We start from the raw sequence: 14,195 nt of genomic DNA, 5'->3' as shown, positions 1-14,195 counted from the left end.
TATACTGTACTTTTAAATGTACTTTTTCACCACCTTCAGCTTCACTCTTTTAAACAAGGCTTAGATTCTGTTTAAATCACTTAAAGTTAGCTTACATGACTGCCCTTCAACTAAAGGCTTTTTTTTTTTTTTTTACTCCATTAAGAAGCTTTGTCTCAATCTGCCATGTACATATACCTTTTTCTTCTTTCTTCCTTTCTCAAGCTTTTAAAGTAAGTCTAGTTTCCTCAAAATCTTTTTAAGTGGCATTTTACAACTTTTTACTTTACCACAGAGATTATCTCATCTAGAAACATTTCTCTTTTTTTAACCTTTATATTAAAATATATTTTTACATCTTGAATCTTTTTATATCTCTTTTTTAACCGTTAACCCTTTTGATAAATTCACATTCTGAAACAACCCTTATAAAATTTTTGAATTTAGACAAATTACTCCACTTTAATAAGATGAAATACTTTCATGTTTTTTATGGTACTGTAATACTGTAATTGAAACCCAACTGAAACTTCTTATACTCTTTGTATATAAATTACACCTGATAGAATCTTAGCACTTAGTAACCTTGTTTCAGCAAAGACACAGACCAAAGCAATATTAAACTTTTTTTCCATTTACCAATTTATGAAGACACACATAATGTTTAGATATATTGCCTTATGGAACTTAATAAGTAAAGTAATTGATTTTATATTTAGTGGTTTATATTTTAACACTTTAGCTTTGTAAATTAATCAAATGTCTGTAAAAACCAAGATCTTAGACAAATGTAGTAAACAGAACTAGCTATCTCTTTCTTGTTGAGGTAAAATCCTTCTCCAGGATACCATGATGGTCCCATACTTAATAACTCATCTTTATAAAGCCATGGGCTACATTTTTATACTATATCAACATATGCCCTAATTGTTCTTGGTCTTACTGGGGTGCATCCTTCCTCTAACAATTTCTCTTCCTTGGGGGCAAACAACTTCAAACCTTGAGTCAACCATTTTCCCCAGTTTGCCTGAGAAAGTTCTAGGAACGGGCAACTTGAAATAAAAACAAAATAAATCAAAACAAGAACACATTGTTTTTTGAAATGGTCACCCATTCTCTAGCCTTCCCTCAGGGGCGAGCAATTTCACTTACCCCAAAGCTTCAGAATGACCCAAATGCTTCAAATGCCGCAGTCTGGCTGGGCACAAAATCAGGAGCCACTCACACCTTGTAGATTCAAAGAGCAACTCTTTATTCTCGAACTCTCACCGACAATCTACACACACGTTCTGGGGAAATCCACCGGCCTCCACCGGGCTCTGTATCCCAAAATACTCTCTCAATCCCGCGAGAACTCAACGGGAACTCAAGGAGAGGGTGCACCTGAGGCAGCAGGATTCGCCCTATTCCCAGCAGGGTACACCTTAAACCTGGATCCGCCCTGGTCCTTGAGCAAGGTCACCTTTCACCATAAATGACCAAGGCAAGCCCATTTCCACCATGGAGAGTCCTTCCTCTAAGCAACATGGGGTAGGCTGACAAGGAAATTGCCATGTGTCATACCTACTTGGCTAATGGCGCTCAGCAAAATTTGTTTTCATTTTTAGATATCGAATATTTGGAGACAGTGTCTTTCTCATTTTCCTGAGGTCTTGAGAAACTGATGTGACTCCATTTTTGAGAAACCAGCCCCTACCTCAGAGCAAAGCCCGCCCAAGGAAGGGGGAGTGGCTGTTATCCTTGGAAAAACCCACGGAGCACTCCTAGGCTCATAGCCACCCTGCTGAGATTTTGTCTGCAAATAACAGGAGAGATCTGAGCAGCCAGGTGTCCCTGACTCAGTGAGGCTAGGTGAGGGGCCATAGCAACCCCCTAGCAACCACCAATCAGCATGAGACAGGGAAATACCTGGGATGCCAGATGACCCCCCAGTATTTTATGGTGATTGATAACATGTTGGGAAACCATGTAGTTCAGTATGTACACCCCTCGTGACTTAAACCAATCGGTTCAAAGGAATCCCCCTCTTGTACTAACTAATCACTCCTACCAAACTTGTTTCCGCCAGTGAGTGTATTAGTCAATGTTAAGAGTTGTTTGATTTTCCCGTGGTGTGTGATAATTTGCTAAGAGATGCTATGGTGTATGTGGAGTCCCTGCCTTCCCCAAAGTGTGTATGAAATTCCGCAAACCCTGTACTCAGGGCCGCTCAGTGTCACCAGTTGCTGTGTATGCAGAGGACCCAGCTAGCTGGCCATACACACCTCTTTGCTGCATACATCAATCTCAGTCTCTGGTGATTTTGGGAGGGACCCTGTACTTGAGCATATCAGTCGCATCAGCTTTATATATGTAAAATATCACACTTTTTTTTTTTTTCTGAGGTACCGGGAAATAAACCCAGTGGGGCTTGACCTGGACCTCTGAGCTACATCCCCACCCTTTTCATTTTATTTTAAGAGAGGGTCTCACTGATTGCAGATTCTGACCAGACCCTCGCTCCTTCTGCCTCAGCCTCCCCGAATAGCTTGATAAAACCCAGCCTAATTTCATCTTGAGATCAGGAGCCACCTTGTCACAAGTTATAAAAGATTCATTTCTGTTTTCTGTAAAGTATTAGGATTTGTATTTGGCCTGGCCTTTGATGTTTTGAACTTGCTTGGAATGCCTGACCGTGACTTGAACTCCCCCATGCCTGGCTTTCCCTGGGAACCTTAATGGGGCCTCATAAATTCTGCCTGTCCCTGGCCAGATAACAACCCTCTCTGTAATGCTAATGGTGCCTCATATATTCTGATTTGGGATCTAAATTTACTCCCTTAGTGTTGGACTGTTAACCCGCTACTTGCCTTGTGTTATGCTTTTAAAAATTCTGTTATCTGTAAGGTCTCGGGACGACCACCATTCCCACTCCCACCCCACCCAACCCCCGCCTTTGCAATTTTCTGTGCTATAAAGCTGTGGAGTGGGGTTCTGTCTTCTATTTCCAGGAGTCGAATTACAAGCTTGTTTTAGTTTTTTGTTTTGTTTTTTGTTTGTTTGTTTGTTTAATTTAAATTTAGAGTCCCTGGTCTTTTCTCTGCCTCTTGGATTAACAGAGCTGTGGTTTCTTAGTGTGTGTGCTGAGGTTAAACCCAGGGCCTTGCCAAGCTCAGGAAGCACTCTATGGCTGAAGCCCAGCTCAGCGCCAGGTGTCCCCTCTGGATTAGTTCCCAGCACAGCCGAAAAGCTCCACCTGAAAGGGCTGGGGCCAAGAATCTATCAATTAGCCAACTTCAGCCAGTGATTGGGTCATCTTGGCTGTCAGTCATGATGCAGAGGGGGGGCCTAGAGGCCATCCATCAGGGAACTGTCCAATCAGTGCGCAGAAGGAGGGGGAGGGCGGGCTTTTCTTCCTCACCCATGCAGCTCCTAATTCTTCTGCTGCGAATTCTCTGCTCCAGGCACCCAGGTGACTTTGTGCAGCCTGTTTCCCTGGGGACTTCGGATGCCCAGAGGTTCTACCAGAGGACGCCGGGTCACCACAAAAGACAAAAATGGTGAGTCTGCAACCAGGGCTGAATGTAGGCGGTCAGCACCTGCCTTGGGGCCCTGTGCGCGGGTGAGCAGCAGAGCGCCTAGGAGTCCCCGCTGGCGAGTGGCCCTGGGCCCTGTCCCCTGGTATCTTGGGGTCAGCTGTGTTTTGTGTTTTTGAGGTCAGCTGCAGAGCGTGCGGCCAAGTCCCCTCTGCCTGCTGTCCCGCTCGAGGGTGGCCCTGGGCCCTGTCCCCTGGTTCCCTGGGTTTGGAAGGGCGGCTCAGGTCCCTGGCGTCCCCTTAGCTCCCTACTGGTGGCCCGACCCACTCTTCCCGACGTGGAGGAAGCAGGGCCACAAATGCACCTTCCTCCTCCCAGGGGAGCTCCTCCGGAGGCTGCTGTAGGTCCCCCAAATTGCAGGCGCCTCCTGCCTCTAAAACCACCTTCCCTCCACCTCACAGCTCGGCCAGACATCCGTTCTTCCCACTCGGTCCAAATGCACACCGTCCGCTAATTGTCACTTTTCATCTAGTGAAATATTGGACAGAATAGTTCTATGCTTTTAATTGGGGACCCAAACTCGGGGAGCTTTATCAGCCTCATCCCCAGCCTCTCTTATACTGAATTTTGAGATGGGCTTCCACTTGTTTTGGAAGCTGGTCTCCAACTTGTGATCCTCCTGCTTCAGCTTCCCAAGTCCCTGGGATGACAGGCCTGTGCCACTGTCCCTGGCAAGAAGAACACTTTTGAAAGCCTTTGTTTTCTATTTGTGAATATTACACTTGAGGGAAACAGTAATCACTTAACACTTTCCTGTGTTTGGTCAAAATAATTACTTTAAAGGGAATAAGGCATTTGTTTATAGAACCTAGGGATATTGAATCCTGGGCTATGTACCCAGCCCCCCTCCCTTTTTGACATAAATTATTTTTTTAAATTTATTTATTTATTTCTTCTTTTAGTTATTCATGGCAGTAGAATGCCTTTGGACACAGCAGCCATAAATAGAGTATAACTGCTCCTTTTTCGGATTGCACTTGATGTCGATTCACCCCAGTCCTGTAGTCATATATGCACATAGGGTAATAGTGTCCGATTTATTCTGCTCTCCTTCATCCCCAGCCCTTTAAATTTGATTTTCAGACAGGGTCCGGCTATGTTGCCCAGCCTGGCCTGAAAGTCATCATCCTCCTGCCTCAGCTTCCCAAGCTGTTGGGATTAAAGTCTTTGACAACCCCAGCTATGGAAAATAGTGCATTTTAACCCAAATATTAATGACCATACTCAGGAACATGGATTCAAGTACTGTAAATGGTGTATATGTCCCACCCTGGAGGACAGATATTGAACCCAGGGGCACTTAATCACTGAGCCACATCCCCATCCCTTTTTATATTTTATTTTCAGACATGATCTCACAAAGTTCCTTATGGCCTCACTAAGTTGCTGAGGCTTGCTGAGAACCATTAGCCAAGTAGGTATGACGCATGGCAATTTCCTTGTCAGCCTACCCCATGTTGCTTAGAGGAAGGACTCTCCATTGTGGAAATGGGCTTGCCTTGGTCATTTGCAGTGACTTTGAATGAAAGGTGACCTTGCTCAAGGACCAGAGCGGATCCAGGTTTAGGGTGTACCCTGCTGGGAATAGGGCATATCCTGCTGCCTCAGGCACCCCACTCCTTGAGTTCCTGTTGAGTTCTCCTGGGATTGAGAGAGTATTTTGGGATACAGAGCCCAGTGGGGGTGTGGATTTTCCCCAGAAAGTGTGTGTAGATTGCCGGTGACAGTACAAGAATAAAGAGTTGCTCTTTGAATCTACAAGGTGTGAGTGGCTCATGATTTTGTGCCCAGCCAGACTGTAGCATTTCGTGGCCACAGTATAAACCTAAACCTAAAATTTGCAAAATTCATAATCTAGTGATGAAATTTTTTAATAACAGGCAGCATATAAATGTTCAGATTCTATGCAAATGTTGACAAAAATCATTTTTCAGCTTGCAAAGTGGAACTCCAAATGACAAGGCAAGCCCATTTCCACCATGGAGAGTCCTTCCTCTAAGCAACATGGGGTAGGCTGACAAGGAAATTGCCATGTGTCATACCTACTTGGCTAATGGCTCTCAGCAGAGGCTGGCTTTGAATTTAGCAATCCTCCTACCTTAGCCTCTCAAGATGCTGGGATTACAGTTGTGTGACACTGTGCCTGGCCTACATGAACTTTTATAAAAGAAAGTTGTGGAACCAATTGCATTAGTAGTGTTAGACCAATGACGCAAGAAAACACCACTGACTCCAATGAAAATCAAATTAAAGCAAGCTTATTATTTCGACCAGCCGGGCTGCCTTGCCCCTCAAAATTGTGGGAGCCAAGGACAGCCCCAAGGCTTCTTTGTGGCCAAGTTTTATAGCCCAAAAAGTTACACAAAGGGGGGTTACAGATAACAACACTCTGAGGAGCATAACACAAGTTTACATTTTTGCTGGCCCCGACATCAGAATTTATGGAGTTCTTAGAGACTCAGAGAGGGTCGTTATCTGGCCAGGGAAGGCCAGAATTTATGAGGCGTCACTAAGGTTTAGTCACTAAGGTTTACGAAAGGGTTGTTATCTGGTCAGGGAAAACCAGACCTGGGTGAGTTCAGGGCATGGGCAGGCATTCCAATCAGCTTTACAACATCAGCTAATGGCCAGGCCATACAGACATCCTGATATTTTTACAGAAAACAGAAATGAATTCTTCATAACTTGTGACAAGCTGGCTTCTGATCTAATGAGATAACTTCTGTCTTTATTACATTCTTTCTTTGGTAGATGGTGGGGACTAGATGTCTGGTAAGGGTAGTGATACGTTCTGAGAAGTTTTGAGAATTGTGGTCTGATACAGAAATGAAGATGACTGGCTATTAAACGGCATCTTCCTTAGGTGTAGACACCATGTCTGATTTCATGGGCAGAGTTTCCCTTTGAACGCCTCACAGGGTCCCATGTCCTCAGCCACTGTCCTCTCCTGGAGCTGCCACAAGGTGCCCACAGCTGCCCTGGTCCCTGCAGGGTGAACAGAACTTCAGGCCCTGGGTCAGCTCCTCCTAGAGGACAGCCTGAGGTGTGGGGTGCAGCCTCTCAGGGAAGCTGCTGGGGGCTCTGGGCTGAGGAATCTCCTGGAACAGGCCTCATCTAGACAGATATTTCCTTGGGACTTTGTTTTCCCCAAGCTCTGTTCCCATTCCTTGGAGAGAGGTGGCCAGTCAGCCTGTGGATGCTGGTGCTGAGGGGCCAGGTCACCAGTGATTCTAGCCCTTTTAGTCTCACAGTGTAAAGGAGCGAAACCTCTCCCAGAGCATAAGGACCACCCACCCCAGTGCAGAGCTGTGCAAACCTGAAAAGCCTCGTAGACTGGAGTCATGGTCCAGGTGTCTTGGAGGGTGATCCTGGGGGCTTTCAGTGAGCAAGACCAGGAGGGGGCATGTCCCAGCTGTCAGGGGCCTTCCCTGCCCCTTGAGCCTGACACATGTGTGCTCCCTCAGCACCAAAGCTTTCTGTGTATCACTTTGAAATGATGAGCTCACTTATCTGAGGCCCAGGATTATTTATTTAGAGCCAAATGGGATGGACTATTATTAAGGAGGCAAGACAGAAGTGGATTTTAATGTCTAGTTACACTTCCATTATTAAATATTCTAATTTACAGCCAGGTACAGTGGTGCTCACCTGTGGTCCTTGCTGTTCCAGAGTCTGAGACAGGAGGATTGCAAATTTGAATACAGCCTTAGCAACTTAGCAGGCCTTATGCAACCTGGTGAGACTGCGTCTCGAATAAAATATAAAAATGGCTGGTGATGTTGTAAAGTTCCTCTGAGTTTAATCTCTGGTATCAAACAAACAAACAAACAAAAAACCCACTTAATTTACCTTTTGCCACCCCTGAATATGTATAGAAAATTTGAGAGTCAATCTTGTCTTTTCAGTGATTTCCAATTGAAATCCATGTCCTAGATTCCAGAATTCCACTTAACATACGGAGAAACTCTGTCTTCCATTTTGCTGTAGAAAATGAATCAATTTTACAAAAATAGTTGTGGATAAATTTATGAATGCAATTTCATAAAAACTAGTTTCTCTTCTTTACACGGTCATGAATTTGGCAGGGGATGACAGTTTGTTTTTGCTGTTGTTGTCTGGACTTTGCAGGTTCATGTTAACTGTGTGCTTTTTTGGTATCAGGAATGGAATCCACAGGTGCTTATCCACTGAGCCACATCCCTGGTCACATTTAGATTCTTTCTTTTGAGTCAGGGTCTTGCTACATTGCCCCGGGCCTTTGACCCCTGAACAGCTGGGGATATAGATGTGCACCATCACACCCATCTTCATTGGAAATTTTAAGGACAATTTTGGCAATACCTGAAATACCCAACTGTGCTCATTTAATCACTGAATAATTTATCAGTCAAATAGTAAATGAGCACTCCCACCATGTCACCTGATTCCTGTTCCCTCCTATGTGCCACCTCCTAGAAGCTGGTTTCTTAAGTTCACCCCAAAAATACAATAATCCATGCCTTGAATTTCACATAATTTACTGAAATGTTTTTTTCTTTTTTGAAAAAGTGTAGATCATGGGAAAGTTCAGTCTCCTTTGTAAGAAAGTGTGTTGTCTTTCCATTATTTTTGTTGCCTGTCATTGTGTATCTTTTGTATTATAATCTTTTTTGTCACTCATTACATAAATTTTCAGTTTTTTCTTTGTGATTTTTTTTAATGTGTGTGTATGTGTGTGTGTGTGTGTGTGTGTGTGTGTGTGTGTGTGGACTGCCGTGGATTTAACCGAGGGCTACCAAGTTGTTTACTACCGATCTACTCTCCAGCCCAACACAATTAGTATTGTAGACTGTTGTTTACTTATTTGCTTATGTATTGAGTGCTGGGATTGAAGCCAGGGACTTGCTCATGTGTATGTTGTCCTCCAAAAATGAATTTCAATGTGTGAGCAGCATTTTGGAGGTGGGCAGGTGTTTTACTGGGGAATAAACCTACACGCACTTGACCACTGAGCACATTCTCAGCTCTTCTTCTTATTTATTTATTATTTCCTTTTTTAAAAATATTTTGTATAGTTGTAGATGGACAGAATACACTTATTTTGTTTATTTTTCTGTGGTGTTGAGGATCATATCCAGTACCTCAAACATGCTAGCAAGTGCTCTGCCACTCAGCTACAATCCCAGACCCCCTTTTAATTTTTGATGAAGACCAGTCTCTGGGGCTGGGGATGTGGCTCAAGCGGTAGCGCGCTCGCCTGGCCCGGGTTCCATCCTCAGCACCACATACCAACAAAAATGTTGTGTCCGACGAGAACTAAAAAATTAATAAATATTGAAAATTCTCTCTCTCTCTCTCTCTCTCTTTCTCTCTCTCTCCCCCCCTCTCTCACTCTCTCTTTAAAAAAAAAAAAAAAGACCAGTCTCACTAAATTTCTGAGTATCTTGCTAAGTTGCTGAGACTGGCCTCCAACTTGCCATTTCCTTGCCTTGACCTCCCTAGTGGCTGAAATTACAGGTGCACACCACCACACCAGCAGTTGGAATGATTTTTGAAGACTTATCATCCAATTTCTTTCCAAATGGAAATAGTATTGAAAATCAGTTTCCTTGGTATTTAGTAAAAAATACAGTTTCTTACGTATATATTTGTAAAACTTCATAGCTTGGTAGTTTATCCACTTCTTTATTAGATAAACTTTGTTTTTCAGAGCAATTTCAGGCTTACATCATTTATTAGTGAGTGTTCTCTAGAGGAACAGCACCAACACGGAGTTTGATTATAAAAGAGGACTTATAGATTGGCCTACTTGACCTGAAGCTGGATGTCCACAGTGGCCATCTGCAGGGTGGAGAGCTTGAGAAGTAGTAGCTGCAGAGTCCAAGAGGCTGAAGCCTCAGAACAAGAGGGATCAGTGGTGCTGCCCTAGTCCAGACGAAAGGTTCTGGAAACTCCCTGGAGAATCACTGGCAGAGTCCACTTTGGGAGAGTGGAGAAGGCAGAGTCTGATATCCTCAGGCCACTGCAGCAGCCATCAAGAACCCACTGAGAAGAAAGGAGCTTGCTCTGCTGCTGCTTCCTTCTTCTTCCAACTTTTGTTCCACCCAAGACACTGACCTATTGGATGGTGCTGCCTAGCTTAAGGAGGTTCTCCAGGTTGATTTGCTGTTCCACATGTCAATCATTTGTAGGCACACCCTCATGGACACACCCAGAGGCCTGTTAATCACAGGTATCTCTTAATCCAATGGGGTTGACAATTCAAATGAGCCATTACATATAGTATCAAAAACCCTTTCTCAACACTGTTTTCAACATCTTGCATTGATTTTGGATGCTTGTTAGTTACTGAACCAGTGTCCTACATTTTATTAAGAGAGTGGATGAAGCAACTGTTATGCCAGATTCATGGAATCCCAATAGACCTCCAGGAGCTTAATCTGATGCAATCACACAAGAGTCTTTTTTTTTTTTTTTTAAAGAGAGAGTGAGAGATGAGAGAGAGAGAGAGAGAGAGAGAATTTTTAATATTTATTTTTTTTTAGTTTTTTTTTTTTTTTAGTTCTCGGCGGACACAACATCTTTGTTGGTATGTGGTGCTGGGGATCGAACCCGGGCCGCACGCATGCCAGGCGAGCGCGCTACCGCTTGAGCCACATCCCCAGCCCCCACACAAGAGTCTTTATTGCAAGCTCGAGCCTGGACTCACAACTGTTTCTGACTTAGCAGTCCCAGGGAGTGAGTCCCCGTCCTTTGTCCAGTGAGATATTATAGGTTTATGGGGGATACTCTATGCGTCACAACATCACAATAAATCATCCCATACTGCGGGAAAGTCAAACAACAACTCTTAACATTGATTAGCACATTCACTGGTGGGAACAAGTTGGGTAGGGGTGATTGGATAGTGCAAGAGGAGGATTCATTTTAACTGATTGGTTTAGGCCACGAGGGGTGTACGTGCTAAACTACATGGTTTCCAGACATGTTATCAACCACCACAATAAACTACTGGGGGTCATCTGGCATCCCAGGTATTTTCCCTGTCTCATGCTGATTGGAGGTTTGCTAGGGAGTGCTCTGTGGTTCATCCCCCTTCCCTAGGACAGGCCTTGAGGTAGAATCTGCTGTTATTTATTTCTTTTTAAAAATGGAGTCACATCAGTTTCTCACAACACCTTATCATCAGCTGAAATCCATCCTTTATCTTAGGATTCCTCTTCTGTCTGGTGTGATTATGTGTGTCACCTACTGTACATAATAATGTCATGCAGAAGAGTTTCACTGCTCTGGGAATCCTGTCTTCCACCTGTTCATCCCTCCTCCCCAGCCCTTCCTGCCTCTCTGCTCCCTAAGTCCCTGGCACCCATCAGTTCTACTAGTGCATCTGTAATGTTTAGTCTTCTGGGATGTTCTTGACTTGGAATCTTACTGCACTTGGCCTTTCAGACTGGCTTCTCTCACTTTCCAGTCTGCCTTTAAGGGTGCTGTGTCTTTGCAGGCTGCAGAGCTCACTTTCTGGGTGATGTTCTTTGGTTGGTTAAACTGCAGCTTGTCCATTCAGCATTGAAAGGTGCATCTTCCTTGCTTCTAGCTTTGGGCAGTTAAGTATATGGCTGCTGTAGTTACTGCTGAGAAGTTTTCTGTGCATAATTTTCACCTCATTTGCATAGACACCTGGGAGTGTGGTGAATTAATGGTAGAGTGCACCATGTTTATTTTGTAAGAGCGTGACTGTCTTCCAGAGAGAGTGTTCTTCTCTCCATTCACATGAGAAAAGGAAGGGTTCTTGCTGATTCATGTTTTCACTGTCTTTTGGGGCTGTCATTGTTTGGCATTTGACCACTCCAGTGGGTATCTGGTGGCACCTAACTGTTTAATTGGAAGTTTCTTAATTATGTCCTGATGAACATCTTCTCACACATGTGTTAACTGTCTCTGTTTCTTGGATGAGTCTTTCCAGATCTTTTGTTCACTTCCACATTGCTTTCTTTCTTACTGAGTGTTCTTCCTGCATGTTGAATGCCAATCCAGTGTCATGATGTGTCATGAAAATATTTTGTCCAGTTCTCCAGAATGTCTTCTCATTTTCTCAAGTGTATCTTTTAAAAAACACAAATGTCATTTTGATCAAGTTCTATTTACAAGTTTTTCACTCACAGATCATGTTTTTGATGTTACATATGAAGCTGTCATGCCAGCCCAGATTTCTCTGTAAGTACTTCTGTGTCATTTTAGTGAAGTTCTGAAGTTTGCATTTGGTACTATGATGTATAGGCAATTTTTTTGGTGCTGACAAGTGATCCCAGGGCCTGCTAAGTGCCAGGCAGGTGCTGTGCTAGAGCCGCAGCCCCAGCACTGTGTCCTACTTTAACATTCAGACTCCACTGGGAGCCAATTCTGTGACATTTGTGAAGTGAGAATGCTTCCTTTCTTTGTACATTAATGTCCAAGTGTTTTGGCAGTATTTTCCTAGAGAGTATATTTTCCATTGATTTTCCTTTGCTCCTTTGACAAAGATCAATGGAATGGATTTATACTGTGCCAAATACCACTGTGTCTTGATTATTGTAGATTTTTAGTAGTTCTTCACTTCAGGTAGTCTTCATCCTTTTAACTGAGTGTTCATTACTGTGTTCTGGATCTTTTATTACTGAAGAAATAACTTAAAAGAATTTTGATTAGGATTATATTGAATCCATAACTGAAGTTGGTAAGAATTGATGATAGCACTGAGGTTTCCCATGTGTAAACATAAAATATCTCCATGTGTTTTTCTTGTCTTTGATCGTCTCATTGTAAGTTAGCAGTTTTTATCATACAGATTTTTATCAGATTCATGTATGAGTATTTCTCTTTCATTGATGCTGTATAAGTGCTGTGTATTTGTTTTTCTTTATGATTTTGTTGCTGGGTGTGGGACTCAGGGCTGCTCTACCATTGAGCTACATTCCCAATCCTTTTAATTGTTTTGTTTGGAGACAGAGTCTTGCTAAATTGCCCAGGCTGGCCTCTAAGCTGGAATCCTCTGCCTTGACCCCTGAGTGCCAGGGATCAGAGGCATGGCCTCCATGCTCAGCTTGCTGCTGTCAACAGGATAATAATTGCCCTGTTTATTAACATGACAACACTGATGTCACGGCATTGCTTTTTATGATTCTTTGGGGAATTCCACGTAGAGTAAAAGATCATGCTGTCTCTCTATAAAGACATGGTGTTTTTCTGAGCTTGAGTGTTTTTTCATTATTCTTGATTTTTTTCTTTAACTTTTCATATAATCAATATTTATTATTTAGCTTTTTGTTGTGATGGATAATGTTAATTGGTTTTCCAATTTTAAATCAGCCTTGCATAGCTGTAATAATTCCCTCTTGGCTGTGGTATATAATTTTTTAAATTTATTTTTGGACTCAATAAAGTAATGTTTGAGGAATCTTGCATTCATAATCATGAGAGTCATTCATGCTTTTCTATATAATACTTTTCTTTATCTATTTAATTTTGATAATTTGGTAACATAGAGCTCAGAAAGAATTAGGAGGTTTTAACTCACCTTCTGTGTTCTGGAAAAAACAGTAGAAAGTTGGTGGCAGGTTTAAGTGTCTCCTGGAAGCCTGTTTGACATGTCAGAGCCTTTTGTGTGTGTCTGGAAGGTGGGGGGAGCAGTAATTAGTTATTGAGCCTGTTTTGTGTATTTATCCTTGTGTGTAAGTTGTAGGAGATTGTTGATAAACCCAGTCTGATTCCCTCTTTAAAATTTGGAGCCATCACGCCACAAAGACATGAGAAGCTAATTTCAGGTTTACTATAAATTACTGCAAATTCTGATCTTGCTTGGAATGCCTGCCCGTGCCTTGAACTCACCCATGCCTGGCTCTCTGGGCAGATAGCAGCCCTCTCTGAAATTTTTGTGACACCTCATAAATCTTGGCCTTCCCTGGCCAGAAAATGACCCTCTCTGAGGCTGTAATGACCTTTATAAATTCTGATGTGGAGGCCAGCAAAAATGTAAACTAGCCTTGTGTTATGCTCCTCAGAGTTCTGTCATCTGTAATTTCTCAAACTCCTCTTTGGTGACTTTCTGGGCTATAAAGCTGGGCTGCAAGAAAGCTCCAGAATTTATGAAGGTCATTAGAGCCTCAGAGAGCGTCGTTATTTGGCCAGGGAAGGCCAAGATTGATGAGGCATCACTAAAGTTTCAGAGAGGGCTGCTATCTGGTCAGAGAGCCAGGCATGGGTGAGTTCAAAACATGGGCAGGCCTTCCAAGCAGTTTATAGTTTGCAGTAATTTATAGCAAAGATGAAATTAGCTTTTCATGCCTTTGTGACAAGATGGCTCCCAATCTTAACAGAGAATTCGACTGGGTTTATCACATGCTAGGGAAGCACTCTTGCACTGAGTCATAAGCCCAGTCTCTGTCCTCTGTATTTTGGGCCTTATGTCAGTTTATCAGTGATGCTGATGTTCATGAAGAGCTTGATTTTGCAGACTGCAGATTTCCTGATTGTGGTTTCATCAACACCCTCTCTGTTACCTTCCTGTGCTTGATTTAGGTTTACCTTGCCCTTCTTTCTCTGGTCTCCTGAAGTGCAAGTTTCAATGGTTGCTTTAGCTCTTCTTTTCTGAAAGGTGCTTTGGATGCCTTAGATACCAATGAGGCA

General features: G+C 43.1%; 2 protein-coding genes across 5 annotated transcripts in view; both read left to right on the top strand.

Annotated features, from left to right (window-relative positions):
• Positions 1 to 14,195, top strand: part of LOC101959556 (uncharacterized) — a 104,259-nt gene that overhangs the window by 24,335 nt on the left and 65,729 nt on the right. The gene's annotated exons all lie outside the window — the stretch shown is intronic.
• LOC144364706 (uncharacterized) overlaps positions 1 to 14,195 on the top strand; it is a 54,326-nt gene that overhangs the window by 22,223 nt on the left and 17,908 nt on the right. For both annotated transcript variants that reach the window (XM_021733426.3, XM_078035310.1), the window contains one exon: positions 3,423 to 3,518. In XM_021733426.3, coding sequence (XP_021589101.2) covers positions 3,516 to 3,518 — 3 coding nt within the window. In that variant the 5' untranslated portion in view covers positions 3,423 to 3,515. The remainder of the gene's footprint in view (positions 1 to 3,422; positions 3,519 to 14,195) is intronic.

The sequence above is a fragment of the Ictidomys tridecemlineatus genome, chromosome Y (assembly GCF_052094955.1).
Source record: "Ictidomys tridecemlineatus isolate mIctTri1 chromosome Y, mIctTri1.hap1, whole genome shotgun sequence".
Taxonomy (NCBI): Eukaryota; Metazoa; Chordata; class Mammalia; order Rodentia; family Sciuridae; genus Ictidomys; species Ictidomys tridecemlineatus.
The sequence above is the reverse complement of the archived record's forward strand: the minus strand, read 5'-3'. Positions and strand labels throughout refer to the sequence as shown.